This window comes from Solea solea, chromosome 14, assembly GCF_958295425.1.
Source record: "Solea solea chromosome 14, fSolSol10.1, whole genome shotgun sequence".
NCBI classification, from domain to species: Eukaryota; Metazoa; Chordata; class Actinopteri; order Pleuronectiformes; family Soleidae; genus Solea; species Solea solea.
The window spans coordinates 1,691,647-1,717,139 of record NC_081147.1 but is presented as its reverse complement, the minus strand read 5'-3'; the positions used below and the strand labels follow the sequence as shown (position 1 = coordinate 1,717,139).

At 40.3% G+C, this 25,493-nt stretch overlaps 1 protein-coding gene across 5 annotated transcripts in view; it reads right to left on the bottom strand.

Annotated features, from left to right (window-relative positions):
• glra1 (glycine receptor, alpha 1) overlaps positions 1-25,493 on the bottom strand; it is a 120,739-nt gene that overhangs the window by 58,717 nt on the left and 36,529 nt on the right. For 3 of the 5 annotated variants that reach the window (XM_058649470.1, XM_058649466.1, XM_058649467.1), the window contains exons 2-3: positions 14,381-14,505; positions 1,105-1,143 (exon numbers count right to left, since the gene is read on the bottom strand). In XM_058649470.1, coding sequence (XP_058505453.1) covers positions 1,105-1,143; positions 14,381-14,459 — 118 coding nt within the window. In that variant the 5' untranslated portion in view covers positions 14,460-14,505. The remainder of the gene's footprint in view (positions 1-1,104; positions 1,144-14,380; positions 14,506-25,493) is intronic. The other 2 variants (XM_058649468.1, XM_058649469.1) reach the window with 1 other exon arrangement.

The following is a 25,493-nucleotide window of genomic DNA, read 5'->3' as shown; positions in this document are numbered from 1 at the left end:
CCACGCACACATTAGTCACGAGTGACAGGAGCCACTGTGTAAAGGGCCTGCTGTGCTACGAGCGTTAGCATGTTAGGCTAACGAGCGAAATGGGTTGAGAGAGATTCTTTGACACGGATCAGCGGAGAACAAACCGAGACGAGTGTTTACCAAAGTATTCTGTCACCGACTGTGCTCTACTGTACTCACTTTAGACTGTAATATACTGTAATGTTGCTTTTTTACATTTAATTTCACAAAAACCTCACTTAATTTAATTTTTACTGCTCTATAATGTATTATGTGATACTCTACTGCTACATTACATCATATTCTGACCTATATTTGTAATATATTATATTTAATATGAAAAACAATACCGTATCGTCACATTTCTGCTGACCTACATGTATGTTTGTACATTTCCTGCACAGCAAATCTGAATGTGTATGCATAATTCAAAGTTGATCTTTTCATACTGTAGCCAAACCAACGATACGACACAATAAAAAAGCACTTAAACTGATAAACTAATTACTATTAAACTATTACTGAACCTCTATTTGGCATCAAATGCAGGTTTTTAACAATGAAGAATTCTGCTTTCTGTTGCCATTATTCTCTCTGTACAGCAGTTATTCGCTGAATTTCACAGCATAAATGTATATTTGTGTGACCAGCGAGTAATTTAGAGATGATTTAAGCTTCTACACAAGCCAACATTTGACAAAACATCAGTATTTCCTGCGGGTAAAGACCTTATTTAACAGTTTTACAGTAAAACACAGGTTAATAATGTATTAACGGTAAAATTAACTGTCATACTTTTGCCACAAGAACAGTTCTGTGGTGTTCAGGGAGAAAAGAAACTTGTCAAAACAATTCATGACGTTGAAATGTAATTAAAATACTACAGGAACACATCATCATCATCATCATCATCACCATCATCACCATCATCTCTTATATTTGCACAAAATGAGCATTTCCCGGAATGTTCCTACCAACCATTGGAAAATGCCTCATCATTGCATGAGTTAAACAGAAAAAACCATGGTCAGAGAAGAGAAGAATAGGAGGAACAAGAGGAAGAAAAACAAAAGAAACAGAAGTTCAGGAGAGTACCTTTCTTGTGAGTAGCTTCATTTTTGGAGCCTTTGGGGTCTAATAAAACAAAAGATCAGAATTAAACACAGCAATACTCTAACAACACGTTCATGACCAACTCTACGTTGTTTGTCCTCATTAAGGAAAACAACCGCTTTTGTCTTAATCAAGGAGAGCGGAGCAAGACAGCAAGGCTCGGTCGTCTAAGGTGTCGCACTGCTGCCAACGCTCAGCGGGGGGGGAGTGTGTGGCAGTGGGGTCGACTGAGGGAGGAGGAGGAGGAAGAGGAGGAGGAAGAGGGAGGGCAACATACTTTAAAAAGGCAATAGCAAGGAAGGAGGGATGCATGAGTCTGTGGAGGAACAATCTACTGCCATACTGCAGCGGGCGGGAGAGGAGAGGCGATGCACTATAAGATGGAAGAGGGTTGCAATGCAGTTCTGTCAAGAGGAGCTGAAGTACGACTAGCACAATGCACTACAGGAGATGCAAGAGAGCCAGAAAGAGACAGGAGTGTAGAGAGAGAGAGACAAGGGCAGGGACGATGCAAAGACTACATGTCAAACTGGCTTCCTTTACATTTCAGCCTCATTCGGCCTTCGAAAAATTACACATTTTACTCATTTTTTTTTTGTGTGTGGGGGCAACAGGTTGATGGTGAGATTACTTGACTGATTCCCCAAAATGAAACGAACCACCACACTAATGAAGTCCTTCGAAAAAACAATGCTTCGTCCCTCGACGCCGTCACCCTGAAATGAACCCCCTCCCCCCCTCTGTTTCCTCAAAATGGCCGCCATTAATTTGAAGTCGTTTGGCTGAAATGGATCCCGTCACTTTGACAAAGGGTTCTATACTTCCATCCCCACCGAGAATGTAAATCGTCCAACTTCCCCTTAATGGGCCACATAATTCCAGCCGCACCAATTAAACTTTAAGCTCGCAGAGGGAGTTATTTATGACAAGAAAATGCCCGACTTTCCCGCTCACTGTTCACCCAAGAAAAGTTACCATCTGTTCTACAAAGTTCTGTCTCTGAAAATTACAATTGGAGCTTTTCCATTACACAGTTCTAGCAAGACTCAACTCGACTCGTTTTATTTTGTTTTTCCATCAGTGATAGAACCTGGTACCTGGTGCTTTTTTCTGAGTATCAGCTTAATGAGACGTCAACACCCTGCCGGCCACTGATTGTCGTCACTGGAAGAGTCATGAGCGCGACCTTCACACATATATATATATATATATATATATAAAACCAGACAATATTTCAGGCAACTCGTTTCTTCAGCAGCTGTTTTCAGCCTCACTGCAAGAAGGTTTGCATCATAAAATGTGACGTCATGATTTGTTCACGATTCTGTGAACAAATCTTTTTAATCCACTGATCCAAATGATTCAGTTACACCCAAAACAAACTGCTTTGCAAGTCACTAGTTTGCGTGTTTGTGTCACGTAGAAAACCACGTCACGGCAGTTTCACGCAGCCGTGCTACGATGACTTGAGGAGGAACTATGAAATCATGGAAAACAACGCGACTGACACTAAACCGAGAAGAGTCGAGCAGAGCTAGAACTGTATAACGGAAAAACAATAACAGGCTACACTTCAGCTTCTTCTCCACTACTATACCAAAAACAAGTTTGGGCCCAGATGAGACTTCATAATACTATTCTGCATCCACACTAAATCTAATATGAAAACATAACCATTTAGTTTCACTGGCAGGTCAACGTGTGCCAGTGTAAACAGGAAGCAGATTTTCTCAGCTAAAGTTCTTAGCTTAGGCTTTAAAAGTCTCTGTCCATCCAGTCAATCAAGTTTTCTATGGAACTTTCAACGTAACTACACTGTCTTTTATAACAAAAAATGACCTTTGACAAAATACAACAAACACATCCCACACCCTCCGTCAATCAGAGCTCCGCACACAACACAGGAATTCGCTGTTTGACGTAGAACTAACTGTTTTTGTTGGCTGCATGTTCTGCAATTTTTATAGGAGTTGCTAACTTCTTGCTATCGAGAACAAATTACGGACCATACAGCACAAGGATGCAGAGGTTAACAAAAATCCAACCTTGCCGCCCCTGGAGGAATTCTGAGTAATTACCAAAACACTAGGTAAATTAGAAGGGTTTATCCTGTTAAACGTCTGAACATTCAGCAGCAGAATCCAGTTCTGGAACTCTCCGTTGGTGCCTCTTGACATTTTATGTCAAAATCAAATGTCTCGCTTTACTTTTCGCTGTGTAGCCGTCGTACTTCTGAGTCCTAAACATAAAACAAATCAGTTCCCATGTGCAGCACGTGGATATTGCTGGGCGACACATGCCTTGTGTGAAATCATTTGACAACGGACTAAATTCACGGAGCGTCACTTACAACTTACACTAAAGTATAAGTCGGCTTTTTAACCAGTTATCCTTAAGGGGAAAGATAAAACTAGGGATATCGTTAAAAACTGTGGACGTTGTCTTTTAGTCGTTGTTTTGGTTGTTAGCCCCGAGAGACTCCACATGGTATCAAATTAAAAAGCAGCAGAGCCTTCACTAAATCCTATAATTCATTCATTCATTGCTAAATATTCTTGTAAGCTTTTGCAGATGTCGACTTTAGAACATCTCGGCTTACCAGAAAGAGTGCAACTGGTTTATTGGAAACCAAGAAGAGACCATGTTTGTAGACAGTTGTTGGAATCACATGACAACACACCCAAGCGTCTGATAACCTTTGAATGAAACCCTCACGTAAACGGTCAAACACTGTGCTCATTGTGACCTTCGGACACCGGATGTCTGTGTTGATAACGATCACAGCTGAGCTATTTGGCTGCATGAGTGTAATTCTGATCAAGTTGAGAAATGTCACCAAGCACGGCCGTTGATTTCCATCAAATTTAACACAACTTCATTTTCCTCGTACGGGAGTTAGTGTTTCTCCCTTCCGCCACTCAAACTTGTTGATTGATGTCCTATTTTTTGCTTCCGAAACGGCACTGAACTGAGTAAACCGGACCCAGCCTGCTTTGCTGTACTTGACAACTGCCACTGTGAGGGATGGCGACTGCGCTGAGCACAAGTCTGGGAGCGATATTGTAATCTGTCATTGTCAGCAAGAGTGAGTGGGGACGGGGGGAACCATGCTTCTGAGATAGATGGAAAGTATTCGTCGCGACCATGAACTGTTGTCGACAGGTGACTTTAACTCCATAATCTGCCTGAATCCATGAAAGGCATTTTTTTTCCCTGCCTCCTCTGCGCTCTGCAATCTCTCCGTGTCAGTGCTAAGCCTGGGTTTAGCCCCCGCGGCCAGGCAGCCTGTCGACATCCCAGCCCCTGATCCTGGCATTAAAACCGCAGTAGCTTTTGTTTTTGGTCTTCTCTTCTCTCTCCTTTCTTTTTTTTTTGGCAGCAGGGATCTCATAATGCCAGTTAATTACTTGCACTGAGCAGAATCAATTCTCCTGGATTTGTGAGCGGAGGTGTAAAAAAACAACACGAGATCAAAATATCCAGACGTTGTGATGGAAAACAAGTGTTTTTGTTTGATGAGTACCGGGGTTTTCCGCTCTCCGCCGTACTCCCATGGCTGTGTGCATCAGCTGCCGCAATTCCAGAAAGTTCCACAGCAGTAAACACTTTAGCGTCGACCCACTCCATCAGGTCGTTTACGCCAACACGTCGGGCTTTAACCGTTTTTTTTTCCTCTCTCAAGCTGGTAATTAGAGGTGTGATGGGTTTCTAGGGGGAAGACTGAATGGCCTTTTATAAAGCCGTAATCCCTTCCTTATAAACTTATTAGCCATGGACCGGTGGACTGCAGAGGCAGGAAGACGGAGTAATGAAGCCGTCAACTGTTTTCTACACATTAACCTTGCATCGCCTCGAGCTGCAGGGGATTCCGTGTTTCTGCAATCTTGAGATTGAGAAGAAACTATCGTAATGATGCAAGATATTAATCGTAAACTGTGGTGGGAGTTTGTTAATTTTCAAAGCAATTAGCAGATGTGGTGATTTCTCGTCCAGCTCTCGATGAAACAAGAGATTTTCAATCTCCTCTACTCCTCCAGCCCGAGCCCCGCTCTGAGCCCGGCTCGATTGCTCTCATACAACTGGCTGCCTTTCGCCATTATCCCGTTCAATATTCCTCTCTCTGCTGCCCTTGCTGTTCCGCCTCCTCTCGCTAGACGTGGAAGCGTGATCAATATTTCTGTCATAACTCCCGGGAGAGAGTCACCTCTGAGACGACATTAAAATTCCCCGCTCCCTAGCAATACACTCCTCCATCCAAATTCCCTGGCTTGTAAAAGATGGGGCCATTACCCAGAACACTAAAAGAGCCAGAGGACCTTCCCTCAGGGGCGAGGATGCCCACTCTCCCTCTGCTGGTTTTTCTGTGTTTGCATCCTTGTAGGAAGCAGTCGAGGGAGGAGGACAGTGTGGGGGTTACTGTTTACGCCTCTTAGCTGCTTCTATGTGTCTGCTTTGATGGATTCATCCTCAAGAACAAGGCACAAGGATGCAGAAGTTAACAAAAATCTAACCAAATTAGCAAGTACACTAGGTGATCTTGCTACCAACTCAACCCTAGAAGCATTTATCCTGTTAAACGTCTGAACATTCAGGCTATTTAAAGCAGCAGAACTCACTTCTGGAACTTTCCGTTGGGGCCTCTTGACGTTTTCTGTCAGCTCAAATTGTCTTGCTTCACTTTTCGTTGTGTAGCTGTTGTGCTTCTGCCTCCACGAGTCCTAAACGTAAAACAATCACTTCCCATGTGCAGCAAAGGGATGTTGCCCGGTGACACAAGGGGAAAACTCCTCTGCTACACAGAGAATTGATGCTTGAACAACGTCACGTATACTCCTCTATCCAAATCCCTTGGCTTGTAAAAGATAGGGCCATTACCCAGAATACTAAAAGAGCCAGAGGACCTTCCCTCGGGGCGAGGATGCCCACCTTCCCTCTGCTGGTTTTCTGTGTTTGCATCCTTGTAGGAAGTAGTCTATGTGTCTGCTTTGATAGATTCATCCTTAAGAACAAGGCACAAGGATGCAGAAGTTAACAAAAATCCAACCTCACCCTCCCTGTGGAATTCTGAGTTAACACTAGGTGATCTTGCACCAACCCTAATCCTAGAAGCATTTACCCTGTTAAACGTCTGAACATTCAGGTTTTTTACAGCAGCAGAACTCAGTTCTGGAACTTTTTGTTGGGGCCTCTTGACAATTTCTGTCAAAATGGAATTGTCAGGGATGTTGCCAGGTGACACAAGGGGAAGAATTCTCTGCTATACAGTGAATTGATGCTTGAATAGCACAAAGCATCAGGTATATACTCCTCCATTCAAATCCCCCAGCTTTTAAAAGATAGGGCTGTTACCTAGAATACTAAAAGAGCCAGAGGACCTTCCCTCGGGGCGAGGATGCCCACCCTCCTTCTGCTGGTTTTTCTGTGTTTGCATCCTTGTAGGACGTAGTCGAGGGAGGAGGACGGTGTGGGTGTTACAGTTTACGCCTCTTAGCGGCTTCTTGGTGTCTGCTGCAAAATGTAAAAAATAAAAATAGCAATGCTCAGTCCCAGTGGGAACTGTGTTAGCATCAGAACCGGCACTAAGCTAGTGGAAAACATCCTGTGCAGTGTGAAATCCTGGATTGCACTTTTTCCCATCTGCAGTTTCTCTAAAACCTCCTGGTGTAAGCAAATCCCTCCAACTTGTTTAGCCGTTTTGCAAAGCTACCTTCCCCCACCCATTCATTTTTTCTCCACCCTGCAGCCATCCCTCCATCCCACACTCATTACCTTATGCCCATTAATCCCATTAAGTAGCCATTAGACAAGTGCTGATAACAACAAATGAACGTCAAGCCCCGACAGCTAATAACTACAGTCCCACCTCGACACATTCAACCTCTGCAAGGAGAAAGGAGGTGCAGAGAAGACCGCGGAAGGTATAGAACAGTGTCGTATAGAACTGTGACGCATTCTGGTGTAAGTAATAGACTGTGGAGGGAGAGAAAGAGGAGAGAGTGGAGGAAAAGGAGGAAATGAAACATGAAAATGTGCCGCTGCAACATGTCGCACATTTAGGAGAGGCAAAGTGACGCAGTTATGGATTCTCAAAGGTTTTTTTTCTATTTTTGTTTTTCCACTGATCATCACAGGGATTTGAGAGCAGAGAGAAGGACGGGAGTTCTGCCAAAGCCCGACCGTGGGAGCAGCGTGAAATAAAAGGATTGCCTCTGATCCGAGGCAACGACTGTGGATGTTCAAGAGAGCTGAAAATGAAACGCTGCTGACACGGACACGCACACGACCCCCGATGTACGCCGAGTCTGGGGTCCCTGATTCATTCAAGGTCCTTTCACTGATTCCAGAAGAATGTTACAGATGACCCCGAAAAACAATAATCAATAGTATTGGAAAAAGGAAAATCCGATACGATCCGTTAACCGTGAATATGATGTCAGTGCTTCAAAAGCACAAACAACTTGTTTTAAAGAGAGATGTCCTCCACCACAACACGAGAACGACATTCATTCATTCATCATCTACTGCTTTATCCTCCACATGAAGGTCGCAGGAACCACTGGAGCCAATCCCAGCTGACACAGGGCAAAAGATGGGGGTTGCACCCTGGACGGGTCGCCATTTACCCTCACATTCACCCCAACAATCAGTAAAGAGGACTGGGGATTGCACACCGTACACTGTATATGAAAAAAATTGATGTAGTCGTCCAGTTTCCTTGCTTCAATCAACCCAAAAGTAGGAATATATTGAATAGCCACCAGGGGGCAACTTTGAATATTCTCTATTGGAAAACGTCCATACTTCTCACTTTATAATCTCGTTTCTCTGATCGGTTCATCAAAGTCTGTCTTTAAAATTCATCCTTTCTCTTTGGCAGTCGACTTGTGCCGTGTATGATTTTATGTTTTTTCAAATGTTAGCCATCTTACTGTACGGCACTTTGGTTAACTATGTTGTTTTAAAGGTGCTTTACATTGGATTTAGATTACATTACATAATTACATTGGATTGAAGTGAAAATACATAAAGTACTACACGTGTAAATGGTCCATGTCCAATAAAAGCCTGAATTATCGGAGTTCAGATTCTGCTTCCAACTTTTTGCCACTCACACGCGACCTGATTGCTTCCTGTACTCTGGTTTTCATGAATCATTAAAGTGTAACTTAAACCCCTTAAAGCACATTTTTCATGTGTAAAACAGTGTATACGGGTTTCTTGTTAATGTTATTTGTTGATTGAGGTGCAAATCTTTACAGTTCTGTGTAAAAGTATTGAAATTGTAAATATGATAAAAATCTACTGCCCTCTCTGGTCAAACACCAGCTACTGCATTCAAATTTTGCCATTGGCTTTCTTACTCCACTCTTGCGAGGCTCTATGACCCAGACTCCTCCCCCCCTTTATAAAGATTATTTTTCTTACAATGACATCATTTATTTTATGAGGTTTTGACATAATAAACCTTATATGTGAAATCCATCGCCACATTCTTACTCTTTTAATATATATATATCTAATTGTATTTGCTCCTGTGCCTCATCTTATTATCTTGTCATTAGGTAATTAATTTATCTCACTGTGCTCCAGTGTTGCCTTTTTCATTCCAACCCATCATATTTTTTTATAATTATTATTATTGCCGTTCTGTGCTTTTTCCGTGAATAAAATGTTTTTTATATATATATATATATATATATATATATAAAAAAAGGGGAAGCAATCGATAGCCTGGCTCATATTAGCTTGAGCATAAAAGCAGAAGCTGAACTCACAGCCATCGGCCTCGCTGCCTCTCAGCCTGAGTGATGAGGAAGGACAAGGTTATGGCGGAGAGGGAGAGGGGAGTCGCAGCTGTAGTCTGTGCCATTCATCAAGTGTGCACACACACTAACACACACACGAAACACCTCCCCTCAGTGATTCTCTCACTCTGAGCCTCCCTGTCTCACTTTTTTCATCTGTACACGACCATGTGACCGGTCATTACCAGAGCTGGAAAGACCCACTCTCCTCTCCTCGACTCTCCTCGACTCGATACTGTATTGGATCTGCTCGGTGAGCTTCACCGCCGCCTGCACACCTGGTCATCCAGGTCAAAGGAGTCTAATTTGTTTCACGAATCAGTGGAATCAGGAGAAACAAGGCTCAAATACAGACGAGGCCTTGGAGGTGGGGGAGGAATGAGGGGAGGAGGGAGGTCAGCGGAGAGGGGGAGGATGGATGGATGGTGCGATCGCTGTACTAATGACCTTGTCTTTCAGCAGCGAAAATGGATATTTAAGGGGATGCAGGAGGTAGATGGCCGAGTAAAAACACCAGTGATGGTAAAGTGGACGGGATTAAAAAACTAGAAAAGGTGAATGGTCAATAAAAGAAAAGATTCAAGGAGAGGCAGAAATGATTATAGAAAGGAATGTGGTGGATTTATAAATGGTTTGTCCTAAATGTGTCACAGTGTTTGCTCTGCTCTGCCTCCGATGGAAGAACCTGCTAAATCAATTGGAAGATTTTTTGTGGACCCCCGGTCATGATCAGTGTAATTTCCTTTCATGCCAGCACATTCGTAGCTTCGGGCTAATCTCACTCATCTTCCTCTCGCTGTGTGTCTTTTTTCCACCCCTGCCCTCCATCCATCCATCCACGGCTGCTGCTGTGTAGCCACATTAGCAGGACAGAGGCTAATTTGATTTGATTTGAGTGCGTGTGCAGGTTGTCGAGGTGGAATTACAATAATGAGAAAAAGTAAAAATCTCATAAAAAACATCCCCACATTCTGACAGGTTTTCCTTTACTTTCTACAGGTCCAAACATTCCACAGGCAGTTCTGGAATTCAGTCTCCATGTTCTACAACATGGCCATGACACTGAACTTTTTATATTTTACTTAAAATTGTTTACGTAAATTGTTCAGAATCCCATATTTAGTTATTGTAAATTCAGAAATAATGGTGTTTGACAAGAAGCTAGCTATCGAGTGACGTTAGCAGCTTTTCAGAGAGGATATTTCATGAATTCCCTTGATGTAGCCTTTTCTACAACAAAATAAAAGCACAGAACATTGATCTAGTTTAATCTAATTTGTCCAGAATCAGTTTTTACGCTCTTATCAAACTTAGAAAGAATAGCAGTGCCCGCACATTAACTCCTAGCAAGCTAACAAACTTGTCAAAAAGCTACCAAGCTAATTAGCAGCTTTTAGTTTTTCATGTCAGACTTTAGCAGGAAAAGAAACGTCATGAATTCCCTCTGTGTAGTTTATTTAATAAAAGCACTAGCTACGTTCACTAAAGGAACATTGATGTTTAAATGTGAGCAGAATCATTTCAGTGCTATTTAAATGTAAGGTCTACTCAGTTAATAACAAGCTAACACTCTTGTCAGGTAGCTAACTAGCTAGCGAGTGTTTCCCTCTTTTTATGTTAGCATGTGTTGACATTTAAAGGCAGCATTTGACAAACTAGCTAGCAACACTATTTTGCTGATGCTAGAATGTTAGAAACTGAATTATGGGAGAAAACTGTACATTTGTATTATTTGTTCTTTAGTAGTTTGGTAGTAGTAGTTGTACTTTAGTTATTTATTTCACTCAATAACTAGGCTAGTACATCAATAAGGAGGTTTGCTCAAATCGCAAAAAACAATCAATCACAAATCAATTTAAAATTATTGTTTGCTGATTGATTTTTGAACTATTTTGTGATTGCAGAGAGGGTTATGGTTTGTTTTGTCTGATCTATTTTCACTTGTTCATTCACCCATCATGTGCATCGTCCTTAATAATGATGAAAAACAATCTCTTCTCATTGGTTGTACTGACCTGGTTTATAAACTACACGAGAGTTCCAGGACACAACAGATTCACAAGGGTCCAACACTAATGTGGATTCATTTTTAATGACCGTCCTTGACAAAACCACATTAAATTATACCAAAAAACATGGTACATTCCTGCATCTAGCCACTACTACTTTACTGTTATTATTACAGTTGGGTTTTATGTTACTATGTTACATTTTTGGATCTTGATCACATTTTCTGTGGATACTCTGTAGGTTATTTCTCAAGTAGTATATTTTGGATTTTGGTGATTTGATTTAAACACAAGAAACAAAGCAGCATTGGCAGAGGTTTGCACTCCCGAGCACTTTATTACTCTATTATTATGATTCTTATTATTATAATAATAACTGCTACCATAGCAATCCTTCATTCTGGCGCTGCACTAGCGACTGCTCACGCTGTGCAAGTCGGCTTCACTGTTCTGTGCCTTTTATTAAGGGGCAGAGCTGTCAAGCTGTTTATTTCAAGGGTGTGATTAATGCAGCGATGTCATTAGCTGGTAGGCAACACACACACACACAGAATAAGGCAAAAAAACTGCATGAATGAGCAACTTGGAGAACTAACGCAATAGCACTCTGTCGACCTGACAGTCTGCAAATTCACATCATCCCTGTCTGCTAACAATGACACCATTAGCTGAGCTTGTTACATAAGAGTTGTCCTCGTCCTCCTCAACACGGATCTTCATCACAAATTCACTCTTTCAAACAAAGACATTAAAGTCAAATTCCCCCGTGTTCAGAGAAAAAATGGCGGCGTCAGAACATCATACGGACGATTCTCATTATCCTCTGCCCGTCTAATAAACTACCACAGAGAACTTTCATCTGCAGTCAACTTTTTTTATTACATCACCATTAGAGGAATGGAAGAAAACATAAAAGCCATAAAGTCAAATAACTGTCCCGTCAGCCTGTTTAAATCCTGATTTGTAAAGGTCAGTGCAGCGCTCGACTCATTTAATCACACCGGTTGCCAACCAGAACTGAGACGAGATCAATTTTTCAAAAAGTAAAATTGGAAATGTTCTCCAAAAAAAAAAAAAAAAGAATGGAAACAAACAAACTCCTGGCAGTTCAGGAAGCACGAGCAGTAGCTGCTGCTGTTTTTTTTTGCAGCCACAGCAGGTTTAATAATAAACCCAGTCACAGTAAAACCCCCTTCAGTCCCTCCCAGTCCAGTCTACCATGAGCCCCCCCCCCCCCCGGTTAATGGCTCTTTCCACCATGGCCTCGACAGAAGAGGAAACAACATTGACAAACACGAGCTTACGAGCTGTCTACTTTGTTGACCTGTGTGTTTGGTGTACAAAATATTACCACGCCTTTTAAAGACGAAGGGCAGATGCAAACCAGTTTCGACCCCCAGGTCCCACGGTTATTAAAGTGCAGGCAGCAGTTGATGCCAATCAGTAACAAGATTAAAATACACCATCCCTCCAGGTTTCATCAGTCCCAATGGTGGAGGTTCACAGTTTTGTACGACCACTGTGACTTCTGACACTCATTGTTGCCAAAATCAGACCAGCAGTGAATCAAAAGCACGGAAAAAAGTGCAACAAATTTTGCCAATTATAAGATTTGGTACGTTTCTAATTTGTAATTACACCTAAAGATCTCCATTTTGAACTCAAATATTCTCTCACTGCTCTGACTTTGATAAAACATAGAGGGAATTTACGTGTACCTCTTACTACTGATTGCAAAAAGAAACATTCATTTCCAAAGCCACAAGAATCTAAAAACTAAACAGTATATTTAGCAGGAAATGCAGTTCTATGTACTGCAGTAGCTACTAAAAAATAAATCTATCATTATATTACAAGGGTACCAATATTTTGTACACTCAGAAAACACAAATGACCTAAATTATGTGGCAGTTAATTCAAAACTTAGTAGTATTTAAATATATAGTTCAGGACTTGTGGTCACATGAGGTCAGTGCTGACATAAACACCACCAGTGCACTGTTGAACCAGAGATTTGGAAGCTCATTCTTACTAAAGAAGCATTGCGGCAAAAGGAGACACCATGAAAAACCAATAATAGCCACTGAGCAAAAGGCCGCCTGATTATGTCTGCACTGTCTTGGCGCTTTATTTTGCCATTTGATGGCGTGTTCTGGCAGGAAACTCAAGTTCCGTAAACCTTTTGTACACCGCGTGGTCCTCAACACACCAAAGCCCATAGAGAAAATCAGTCATTCTACCACCACAGCACGCAGGAGTTGTCGATCCACTGCTGCCTCCCTCAGTAAGTTCAAATGTGTTATTTTGAGAATTCTGTGTTTGAAATCCTTTGATCGGATTCACCTCAGTGACAAAAACTTATCAAAGAAGGCAGCAGTAGACCAGCGTCTCCTGTGTCCCAGTGAGCTAAAAATGACTGTTTTCTCTATGGGCTTTGGTGCAGGAGAGTGATCGGTTTACAAACTTTAGTTTGAGGTTGGAAAGGAGTTCTCTAACAGCAAAATAAAGCTGACGCAGGTTTTATTCAGTGAGGTTTTTTGTTAAGTGGCTAAAATTAGTCTTCCCTTTGTGTCCCCCCTCCCCCGCTGACTATGACTCAGCATGTCATGCAACGACACGTCAAAAAAAACAGAACTATCTCTTTAACATGCAAGTAGACATTTTACTTAGCAGTCACGTTGAGAAACAACGTGGATTCCAATCGTGTTTCCGTGACTGTTGGTTTTTGCTCTTTACTGAAAAGGGAGGGAGGGGTTGCCCCCAGGTCTCCAATGTCTTAAATGTCCAAAACTGTTTGATGCAGGAACCTATGACATGTGTCTTTATGCGGGCTTCCATTCAGGGAAAGGTCACTAAATGTTAAATTATCATCATCATCATCACTGTGAAGCGATATTTAGCAGCACGCTCGTGGGAGAGAGGCACATTACCTTGACCACCAAAACAAGCATTCAGGTTACTGCGTGGATACCAAGGAATGTAGCCAACTAGCACCATGACAGCTAAAATATTCTCTTATTTACATTCTGATTGGGGAGCTAAAAGTGCAGGCATAGGGTTATGTAAAATAAAATGGGGGGGGAGGGGGGTCTTGGAGGGATTGAACACCTGAAATAGCCAAATTCTAATTCTTTAGCATTGGCAGAATTACCTTTGTTGTACACTGCAAAGGACAAATGAAAGAGATTGACAGATTGAGAACAACCAAGAATCATTGTTGAGGTTAAATACACAGTTATCTCACTTTAAAAATATGCTTTTTCTTCGTTTTCGTTGAGCGAAACGAATGAATACAAACCTCTCACCGTTGGAAATCTCGGCTAAACGCTTCAAACAGGCGTTTAGAGAAGGTAATGAAAATGCAGAACACGACACGTTACCAGGTGGGATTTCATTTGGCTACATTCCCGTCTGATCCGACTGAGTCTCGGTGGCGACGCCTACCTTTGAAATTCGGTCGGATCCTGGCGTCGTAACCCGACACTTTGCCCATGAGTTTGTCCAGGAACTCGGAGGGCGGCATCGGCGTCGTGGCTTTCCTCGCCGCAGCTTCTTTCGACGCCGCCAAGCTGCGGGGGAAAAAAGAGAGAAAAGTGCGCTCGGTCAGAGTAAAGTACAAAGACAGCGGTGATGTATGAACGGCTGCAGTCGGACTGTAATGAGGAAGAAAAGTTTTGACAGGCAGAAAGAAGGATGTGAGATTAGACTCTAGTCATAATATATCACTTTTCTTTTGTACGAGTTGTTGAGTTTCACATCAGAGGCAATTCATCATTCTGCAACAGAAGCCTGGCACTGGGAGAAACACCAGAGAGTAAATGGAGGAACGGGTCAAAGATCACAGTTGCCTGGTGATAGACTTATCGTTTATAGCAGAAGTACAAAGTACTGATGGGAAAAGCGAGACACCTGAAAACAACAGCACCAAAACCCTTTAAATTTACATTAACATTGCTATGAAATCTGAACCGGAGATGCTGAAAGTCACAAAACCACTGAAACAACAGAGTCCAACCAGCAAAGTCATGGAACTTTAAAACTCATTCACCACTGTGTCACACTTCACACCGATGAAACTCTACAGTCCAATTCAATCAGGCCTTTACCACCAAGTCCGTTACTGGATTCACCACCTCAACCGGATCTGCACCAAAATGTATCTGACTCTTTCCAGACCTAGAGACCTTATTTTGAGAAGAAACAAGCAAGTCCATGTCCGCCATAATTTGTGAGCGTGACTTCTGGTTTGGTGTTACCTTTACATGGGCATACACTTCCCTTTCTCTGGCCACATCATTCAGCTCTGACTGGGGGATCCCCAGTCCAGTGAGGCGTTATCTCTCTACCTAGTCCTTGGTCTGCCCCTAGGTCTGCTCCTAGTTGGAGGTGCCCTGGTGGTATACTGACCAGGTGCCCGAACCATCTTAACTGGATCCTCCTCAGCCATCCTGGGAGCAGCGGCTGTACTCCCGGATGCCTGCGCTTCTCAACCCATCTCTAAGGGAGACCCCAGCCACTCTGCTGAGAATACCCATTCCGGCTGCTTGTACCCGTGACCTCGTTCTTTCGGTCTTAGTGCCGGTGTAACAGACCAGTCCAAAATAAACCCGTGTATAGTGGAGTCTTTTATGTTTACTGATTGTGGCTTTCACAGTTGAAGTAATAAAAGTCTATGTGTTCTGTTACACCGGTACCAAGCCTGGATAAAATGGGAGAGTTGGGTCAGGAAGGGCTTCTGGTGTAAAAATCGAAGGAGAAGCCAGAAAAACAAAGACTTTGACAAATAACATGACTCCTTGTTCTTCTCTCTAAGAATGAAGTATTTATATCGTTGTTCCAATATTGCCTATTCTAAGAACAATAAACTACTGTGAACTGTTCTAGCAGTTAAACCATCGTATTCTGTAAGAACACGATGCAATAGTTTATTGTTCTCACAATGTTCTCACGTATGTATTGTTTTGATAAAAAAAAAACCATCTCCTTTTAATTATATTCCTTATATTACATATTAAGTATATAATTATATGTTAAAATAATACTCAAAAATTCTCAATCCTTTAGTTCACATTATTCTTGGAGGTTATCCCAGCATGCACTTGGCTAGGAGACAGGACCCGCCCCCACACTGAGGCTTCAAGTGAGATTAATTTATCCTCATTTACTGGTAATTCCATTAACTTTTTTTTTTCTTTCTTTAATCTAATTAGATTAAAAACTGAATAATTAAAAGTGAACTTTTACAGTCCGTGCTGACTGGAGTTTAATGCATTAGTGGTTATTACATACACACACACACACACACACACACACACACACACGTCTGGTCTTGAGGTGGTGGTTCAGTGCAGTGCTCTAATTCACTTAAGCGTTGCCGTGTTGTGCCGAGTGCAACATTGATTTTACAATACAGCCGTGGTATTTGCACTGTTGACTTCTTTACCTTTATTAAGTCCATCATGCTCATTACATCCTCTCTGCATAATGTCAGGATCCCCACGGCGACCTTTAGTCCACACACACGGTGGGAGTCAATAACACACAGACACACACACTGTGTGTAACAAATGTACATTTTCACATCTATGAATGTAAAATATAGTAGGATTATTATGAGTACAAACATAGAATAGAAAATACTATACAGTATATACAAAAAATAACCAAATATATATACATTGTGAATTAGAAAGGAAGGGAAGGAAGTGAGGAAAGGAAGTGAGGAGACACTATCATGGAACTCACAAACAGCCACAAGAGAAGAAAAATAGAGACTAAAATAATAAAAATGATCCAAACAGACAGTAAAAGACAATAAAAAACATAAATAGTGACAGAAAAAATCAAATAAAATACTCCAGTAAAGGATAAGGATAGATAAAGTAGAACATGGTGGGTGAAATGGATTAAAGGATTAAACATTCAGTTAAAAGAGACTAAAGGGCGGAATTAAAGATGTAAATAAATAATAAAGGTCAGGTAAAAGCCAGGTTAAAAAAGGTTCTCAGCTCAGGTCTTCAGACAGACCGTTCCAAAAATGGAACTATAATATAAATAATAATATATATAAAATAATATGTGTGTATATATATAGACCTCTTATAATTAAGCGATTAATTGAATTAAGAAAACATTTTCCACTTTATCTCGTCGAAATTAATAAAACGCTCCAGCACCAAACTCCAGAGAGAAAATCAGAGATTTCAGCTGACAAAGTCTTCACAAAAGGACTTTCCATAGTTTTTAAGTTTCCTCAACCTGAAAACTTTACTTCTACATGTTAATAAATCACACGTGTCTCTTTTTTTAGTCTTGCCCTTGAAACGTTGAAGATTGTCCTTGACTTACAAGAAGGACGTCACATGAAAACGTGTCCAAAAATATTCACGACCTTCCAAACGTCTCCTTTGAAACCAGCGATGACTTCCCAAACAAAGTCTCATGTCTTATCTTTCAAAAACATTGTCTCCTTGTAATAACACTGGGGCTTAAATCTTATAATTTCATCCATTTTACAGATCAATCATTTATTCAGAAGAAATACCTGTAATAGTATAGTCATAATAATAAATACCCTTTTGCTGGGTGACTCAGATCAGAAAGAGGAGTTACAGCGAGGACTGAGCTGACCCGTGGTCTCACAGTCGTCCCGCATCAGCAGCCACTTTGACTGCCCTTTGTAGTTGATTACATCATTTCCTGCTTCGCCTGGAGGAAGAACATGGACAGTCGAGTGATCCGGGCTATAAATGAACTGCTGGACTGAACCGTTTCATATGACTCCAGCTTTACAATCACGTTTGTTACCAAAACAAAACAAAGGGGAAACCTCAAAAGCACTTAAGGGCGACCGATACTGGTTTCTCTATGACCAATGCAGATATTTTTGGGAAATCGAGGCAGCTGATGGTTGATAATTAGGTCAAGTCAACAAACCAGGGTTTGACCAAAATACTAGCAATACTATAAAACTATAAAATAGTAAAATTCGAAAATGGTAAAAATCTAGTTAGATGAAGACCAAAGAGAAGAGGTACGTCGTTATAAGGGATTTCAAATGTTCAATAGTTGGGACAGATTTTATTTCTATGGATAAATCATTCCAGGAGCTGCAGAAAAGACTCGATCACCGCATGTTTTAAGTCAAGTTTTAGGCTACATCTAAAAAGCCACCAGTTATCTGACCTCAGAAGTCAGGATGGCGTGAGGAGAAGAAGGAGCTCAAGTTTTACTTTTTTCTTTCAGCTTTTCCTTCTCTAAGTGTCACCACAGCAGCATATGCTCCACATATTTGATTTGTGGTTCATTTAGAGTGTCCAACTGACAATGAGCAATGGGGATTTGGGTATCTTGCTCAGGGATTCCCCAACCCTTGAACTGATGGAGATTCGAACCGGCAATCCTCCAGTTACAGGGCTAATTTTCATTATCCTTGGCCATGGGTTGCCCAATTTTTAATAATTGGCTGATTAATAAATAAAATTTGGCCAATGCTGATGATTAAAAATGGAAAATATCTGTCCGATTAATTGGTCGACCCCTGAATGAAACACTGCACTCGTATCTTTCAGAAGTTGAACGTCAGCCTGAAAACGGCAGCCACTACTGTCACTGCATTTGTTTTCACCCATAAGGGGGCGTGGTCAATCTGGCGTGTGCTATGTCTTATCAAACTCCGCCTATTTGGCAGTTTCCTTGCCCTGAGGCCAGTTGTTACCGAGGTGGAAATGGCACAATTTGCACTGAAGGGTTGACTGAAGCCAACAGGAGGCGCTCTTTTTCTGAACTGTGCTGTGATTGGTCATCTGAAGTGTAGTTGCACCTTTAAACGTGTTCCAAACACAAGTATAAGAACAACACACACAGTTTAAAGTGGTAAAAACAACAATGCGCGCGGGGGAGGGGAGCGACGCCTCCTCCATCGCTGCTGCCGCAAGAATCTCTCATGAAGTCAAATGACAGATGACACAGTCAGTTTCACTTCAGTTGTCAGCCTCCGAATTAAAAAAAAATAGCATCCACTGTGACTTTCAAACGGGGTAAAATTTGACGCCCGGCGTGATTAATGGCGTCATTAGCGATTCATAAACACATAAGCGCACCAGAACTCAGTCCGCAAGGTGAGAAACCAAAGATCCTGTTGTTGGTTTTCGCCTCAGGTTGTTTTCATGTACACAAACAAACAAACACGAGGCTGAGGTAAACAAACAGGACAGGGAAGCAGGTACACACACACACACACACACACACACCACGTTTTCATCTGACTCTAATCAGAGAAAACCATGGGCAAACAAATCATGCAGGAACCAAGCCGGCAGTGGGAGGAGGTGATGATGCGTGTGTTTATGTGTCTACATGTCTTTAGTAGGTTGTGGGGACAATTGTGTTGAAGAAACACCTGTTTTATGAGGACATTTCCATGTTTTGGGGACATTTTAGTAAATCCTCACTACGTTCAAGGACTTTTTTGTGGGGTTGAGACTTGGGAAACATAAAACATATTAAAGTGGAATTTTGCAAGTTTGGTCGCATTTTTCTCTACAGAGCTCCCCCTACAGTTTGGGAGTACCTATTTTTACAACGCTACCATAAACATCCATCCATCCATTATCTACCAGAAGTGGGAATTGATGCGACTTTATCACTTATTTGTTTCTTCTCTTCCAGACAATGGATCAGGACTGTGTGCAGTTGCAAACAGGGAAATCGTGAGCGGATGAATGCGTACAGCGACAACATTCACTGTTGCATGTGTCGTACATGTGACGTAAAACAGCACCTCTCACTGTAATATGTTGTAATGTTATATGTTATGTCAACACATAAACGGTGAACCCGGAGTTTTCAAAAGTCTCAGTTTTCAGTGGCAAAAATGTACATGTGGATGGAAATAGAAAAAGCTCTAGCTCTACTGCTCACCCCATATTTTTATTATGTCTATGATCTGAATGTAGATCATTTCTACTGTAGCTGAAAAGTGGCGTTTTGGAATGAAGACATTAAGGTTAGGCATTCACTTGAGAAGGTTAAAGTTGAAGCGAGGGCAGGCTTGAAGTGGGTCGGTACGCAGACAGTAATGTACACAGTACAGTGCACAGACAGTACAGTACACGGTACGCAGTACGGTACACTGTACAGTACAGTACACTGTACAGTACGCAGGCAGTACAGTACGGTAGGCAGTACGGTACAGTACGGTATGGTAAGCAGGCAGTACATTAGGCAGTACAGTATGCAGTACAGTACACAGTACAGTACGCAGTATGGTTCACAGTACAGCACGCAGACAGTACAGTACGCATTATGGTACACAGTACAGTACGCAGACAGTACAGTGCGTAGTACGGTACGCAGACAGTACAGTACAGTACGCAATACAGTACGGTACGCAGTACCAACTCTTTTAAATTTGACTATTTTGAGTACCAGCACTTTTATATATTTTTATTATTGTCACTTCTCACTACGTGACATTCACCCTCTCTCATGAGAGTCTAGTGTTTGTTTGTTTTTTCCTGGAGTTTGTATCTAATATTGTTAAACAACAACAGCATCTATCAGGCTGATGATCCGCTGTGGCGCCCCCTAAAGGGAAAGAAGAATTAGAACAATATCTAGTAGGTGTTTTTTTCACATTTGTGTCCTGGAGGAGCAGCTTCCTGTGTGTGAAGTTTAAATGTAAAATATACAAGTTGTCAAAATGTGAAACATAAGTCAACTTTTTATTTTAATATAGACTGAATATTTAAATAAATAGATGTTGTGATGTATCTTTTATTTACTGAATATTTTCATAATTTAGAGTTTAGTGCAGACATATGGATTATGCTCTGGGTGAGGAGCTGAGAAATGATTTATGTCCAAGAGTGTCCTCACAAGTGTAGAGAGACAAGTGTGCGTGTGTGTGCGTGTGTGTGAAGAGGAAGAGGAGGTGAGGAAGGACGAGTGAGCGACTGTGGAGGTGAGATAAAGCAGATCAGAAAATGAAGTTTCCCGTCATCGCCGTCCAAACGGTGAACATCTGCTCGGGTCAGCGGCAGCAAAGCTGAGTCACACACACACACACGCACGCACACACGCACATCTGTCTGTCTGTATTAAACGGTATCGAGGGGCAGAGCTGCTGATGTAAACCACCATAAATCATCGCCCTGACAACGACGACATTATAATATTCATAACTCAGGACGTTGATGATGAAGTTAACACTTGATGAATAACGTGGTTTAATGTCTCATGACTGATAATGACGATGTTTAAGGGTAACAAAAATAAATAAATAATAACGCCATGAAAACATCATCACCTCCACTGATGCAGCACATTTTCATTAAAGTTTCACTTCTCAATTATCTTTTTTATCTACACCAGTTATTTTATTTATACTGTATTGCTATGATTGTATGTTTGTGCCCCATGGGCATAAATAAAGTTGTATTGTTTTATGATATTGTGTTATATCAAGTGATGCAGCACAACACAATTACAGTTGTACTAATCAATACTTTACTGTTTATTGTTTTCGCAGTGGAATAGTGGACTCAGTGCTTCAGAATGTACATAAATAATGGCTGTAATCTCTCTGGGTTGGGAAAGTAAAGCCAGGTTTCTCAGTTTTAAAACATATCGCGTCGCACACTGCGACAGTTTTTGTCCGCCTTTACGCAGACGATTCAATTGATTATATCGACAACTTTCACTCATCATCAAAACAGAGTCGAACAGATACGACAACAATTTAACAAACTGACAGAAGTCCCAGGATTGCTGTTCAGTCCTAAATATCAAACATGTTTAATATTTATGATTTAATAATCGAGAAGATTCCCAATGAATGTTAATCCCTCACACTGCAGGATAATTTGGCCAGATAATCTGTTCAAAGTATGTGTGGGGGTGAAGCTTTAGAAGACTTTCAAACAAGAGATTGACTTGTTGATCGACTGTTTTCAACAGTTTTTCACTTTAATTACATGGTCCTGACACAAGTTTCTCTCATAATAATCTGGTATAGTTGATTATCAATACATATACAGAGCTTAACAAATGTATTAGACCACCACCCAAAGCCACAGCTGCCCTAAATGAACAGCATTAGTAATTATCAATATGATTTATCTATATTTATTTAATGGTTAATACAATAGTATGTGAAGCTCTTTAACGGAAATTATATTTCTAATAATAAACTAAACTAAAGCTAAACTATGGTTATTATTGTCAAACATAGTAGTAAATAATATACAGTATATATACTATTTAATAGTAAAGAACATTGTTATTTCTTGATTAAGATGTCAAATGAGCGTTATTTACTTACATTCTTGAACAGAAACATAGGTTTTAATGGTTGAATGTTATGTTTGATTAATTTTATGGCTCAAATTTGGGTATAAAAAGGTGACTTCAGTAAAGTCAGTTTGTTATTTGCCAATAAAAAGCAATAACTTGTTTGGTTTTAAACACATTTTTGAAATATTTATTTGACAGGTGGTCTAATTAATGTGTTACACACCATATATCCATATCAGAGAACTAGTTAAATGATGGTTAATAACACTGCAAAAATACAATTTTTTTAGTCAACGGGCACTGAACAACTTTGTTAATTGTGCAGATGAGTACGTTTTAACCGATTATCTGCTGAAGTGACTGTCAAAATAAAGTGGTATCCCCAAAAAATAACTATGAAAAGTACTAAGAGTTCAAATACTCGACTAAAGGTGGTCAAACATTGAAGTTGAAATGACTGATGATGTTGTTTTGTAAAAGCCGGACAAGAAACAAAGACTGAAAGTTTCACCACATGCACTTAAAAAAAATAAATAATAATTTAAATCTGATTAGATTGTTTTTGTCTTGGCTTTAATTCTCCATTAAAGGCTGCAGTGGATTTTAATAACCGCATAAAAATGATTCAGTGTCATTGAAAGATTAATGACCACAGAAAAACAGCAACATTTTCCTCATAATAATATATCTGACTTTGTATATATATATATATATAGGTATATATTATGAGGGACTGTGCTCTCTGCTGTTAAATGATGACATGTTACGCTGATGATGGTGAGATGATCATCAATCACCTCACGGATGATTGAATTGCAGCCGTCATGACGGATGATGCTGATAATCAGACTGAAAAGTTGAAGTGAACATCACATTAGAATCGTTCACGTGGCATCTGATTAATCGCACTGTGTTAGCCTGTTAGCTTCTGTTTATTCACCCCATTCACTCTGAATGTAAGTCAATGAAGTTTTTAATTTTTTGACTTGTCAAACTAACTTTAAAGAAAGTTTTTGTTCTCTTTTTGCAGTTGTTTTCTTTCATTTCTTATACAAATATTGTCAAAGAAATGGACATATAGCAGATTGCATCAATTACAATTTACAGATTTAAAACAGAAAAACAAAGAAAAAAAAGGTGTAAACCTCGGTCAGATGCCACAATTAAGACAAGTCAGATTTGAGGGATTTAAAATATAACAGGTCTGCCTATTAGTGACCTGGTTTCAACATGATTTAATCTAGTTCATACAGCTGTTTTGTTGTGATAAATTTAAGTTTTGCAGTTGTTCTTTAATGTTTTTCTCTTTATTTTCAACAATTAACTTCTTGTTTAGCCCCCTCATGAATGAGTGAGAAATCTCCCGAAGCAAACAAATAAAAAAGTATAAAAAGCTGACCAGTTACTGCGACGATTCATTGCACATTAAAGAAGGTAGAAAAAAACAAATGTTTTATCAATGTATTAATTCATACAAACTCCAATGACGGCCTAATTTGTGGTGTAGCATAGAGTGCAAACATTTAGTTAGCGGACTTTAAGTGTGTTTGCAGAACGGGTTACATTTACGATGTTTCTTGAATGCACCTCGTAAGCTTACATCGTCTGTCTATCAGTATTACTCCACCAAAAAACTCAGTGAATTAAAGATACCAGAATATTTAAGAGATTTTTTACAACATCTATTTATAAGTCCACATGAAAAATGTAAAAACTTATGTCTTATGTTCCACATTTTACCAACTTCTATATGAGATTATTCTCAATATTTTCAACAATTACTTAAACTTCAAGCACACAGTGCTTTTTATTTGGTGTCTGGGTCATCATAATGACTTGAGCAGTTAAAGAAAACAGAGAACCGGCATCTCGTGAGAAGTGCCGCTACAAAAAATACTGGACAATCTCTTGAGTTGACATAAATTACCGGGTTCTTTGAATGCATCTCTTGAGCTCTACACGCTATGAACACTATTCAGAATATCTGACAAATAAAACCATTGAATATTTGAAAAGCATTTGTGCTAAAAAAAAAAGCTCATCCCTATAGTCAAAATCCACAGCTGTAATCTGAGGGATTATCACCTCCATCTACAGGTATCTAATCTCTTCATAGACGTTTGTGTCCAATAAATAAATCCTTGAATTCTTGTGTCACTGCAGAGACGGAGCAGATGGTTTGAGGGAATAAATGACAAATCGTCTCGTAGAGTTTTTCTCCGTCTGCTGCTTCATGACTCACTTCACTCAAATATGTTTCTTTTTTTTCCTTGTAAATTCAGACCAAATGATCATGTTATTGTCGTCGGAGGCTCTCGCTTTAGGCCAATCAGAATATTTAAGTTCTGTAACATTCGTGGCCTTTTCAACGTTTTCAAAGTTTGACCTTTATTCTCTCCGGAACCTCCAATTTGGCAAGTCCTGTAATTTCTGTAAATGCCAGTGCACAGAGACGATACGTGTCAAAGTCAAATCAAGATCAAGCCAGGTGTGAGAGAGCCAGAGAGAGAGACAGAGAGAGAGAGAGAGACCGAGACGCCACATCTGAATATTAACCCTAGATGACAGAGGACACTGTATATCCAGATTTTTATCTTTTTAAATAAATAAAATCTATATATTCTTAAATCATATCTTATCTGACTGGAAACCGTCCACCACTCACTCTCCCACAACAAACCTCATAGAGAAAATCAGCGTTTTTAACTCACGGGGACACAGGAGCTGCTGGTCTACTGCTGCCTCGTGTGGTCACTTTGTGCCACTGCGGTAAATCTGAAGGACGGTTTTCAAAAGCCGAATTCAATAAAATAAGACATTTGAACTTAGTGATGGAGGCAGCAGTGGATCAACAACTCCTGTGTGCTGTGATGTTAAAATCGCTGATTTTCTCCATGGGGTTTGGTGTGGAGGTTGTAAGATTTACATTTAACTCCATTTTCTTGTTGGAAAAAGCTCAAAGTTGATGATTTTTCACAACTTGATACCTGATTAAGGAAAAGTACTTTGTTTTGATTGAGTACTGAAAATTGCAGTGATGATATTATTATTATTATCATAAGTTTCCTTTAAATACAGTTCATTAAATGTTACATTTTGAAAACTTTGTAAATTAAAAACACAACTAAAGTCATTTTGTGTTGGACTGCTGCGAGCGCACACACAGCACAGCTGTGTTTGTTCCCTCGTCACATGAAGCATTAATAAATATCCCTTTAAACTAAATTACAGTTATCAAACAAATCATTGTGATGTGAAAATT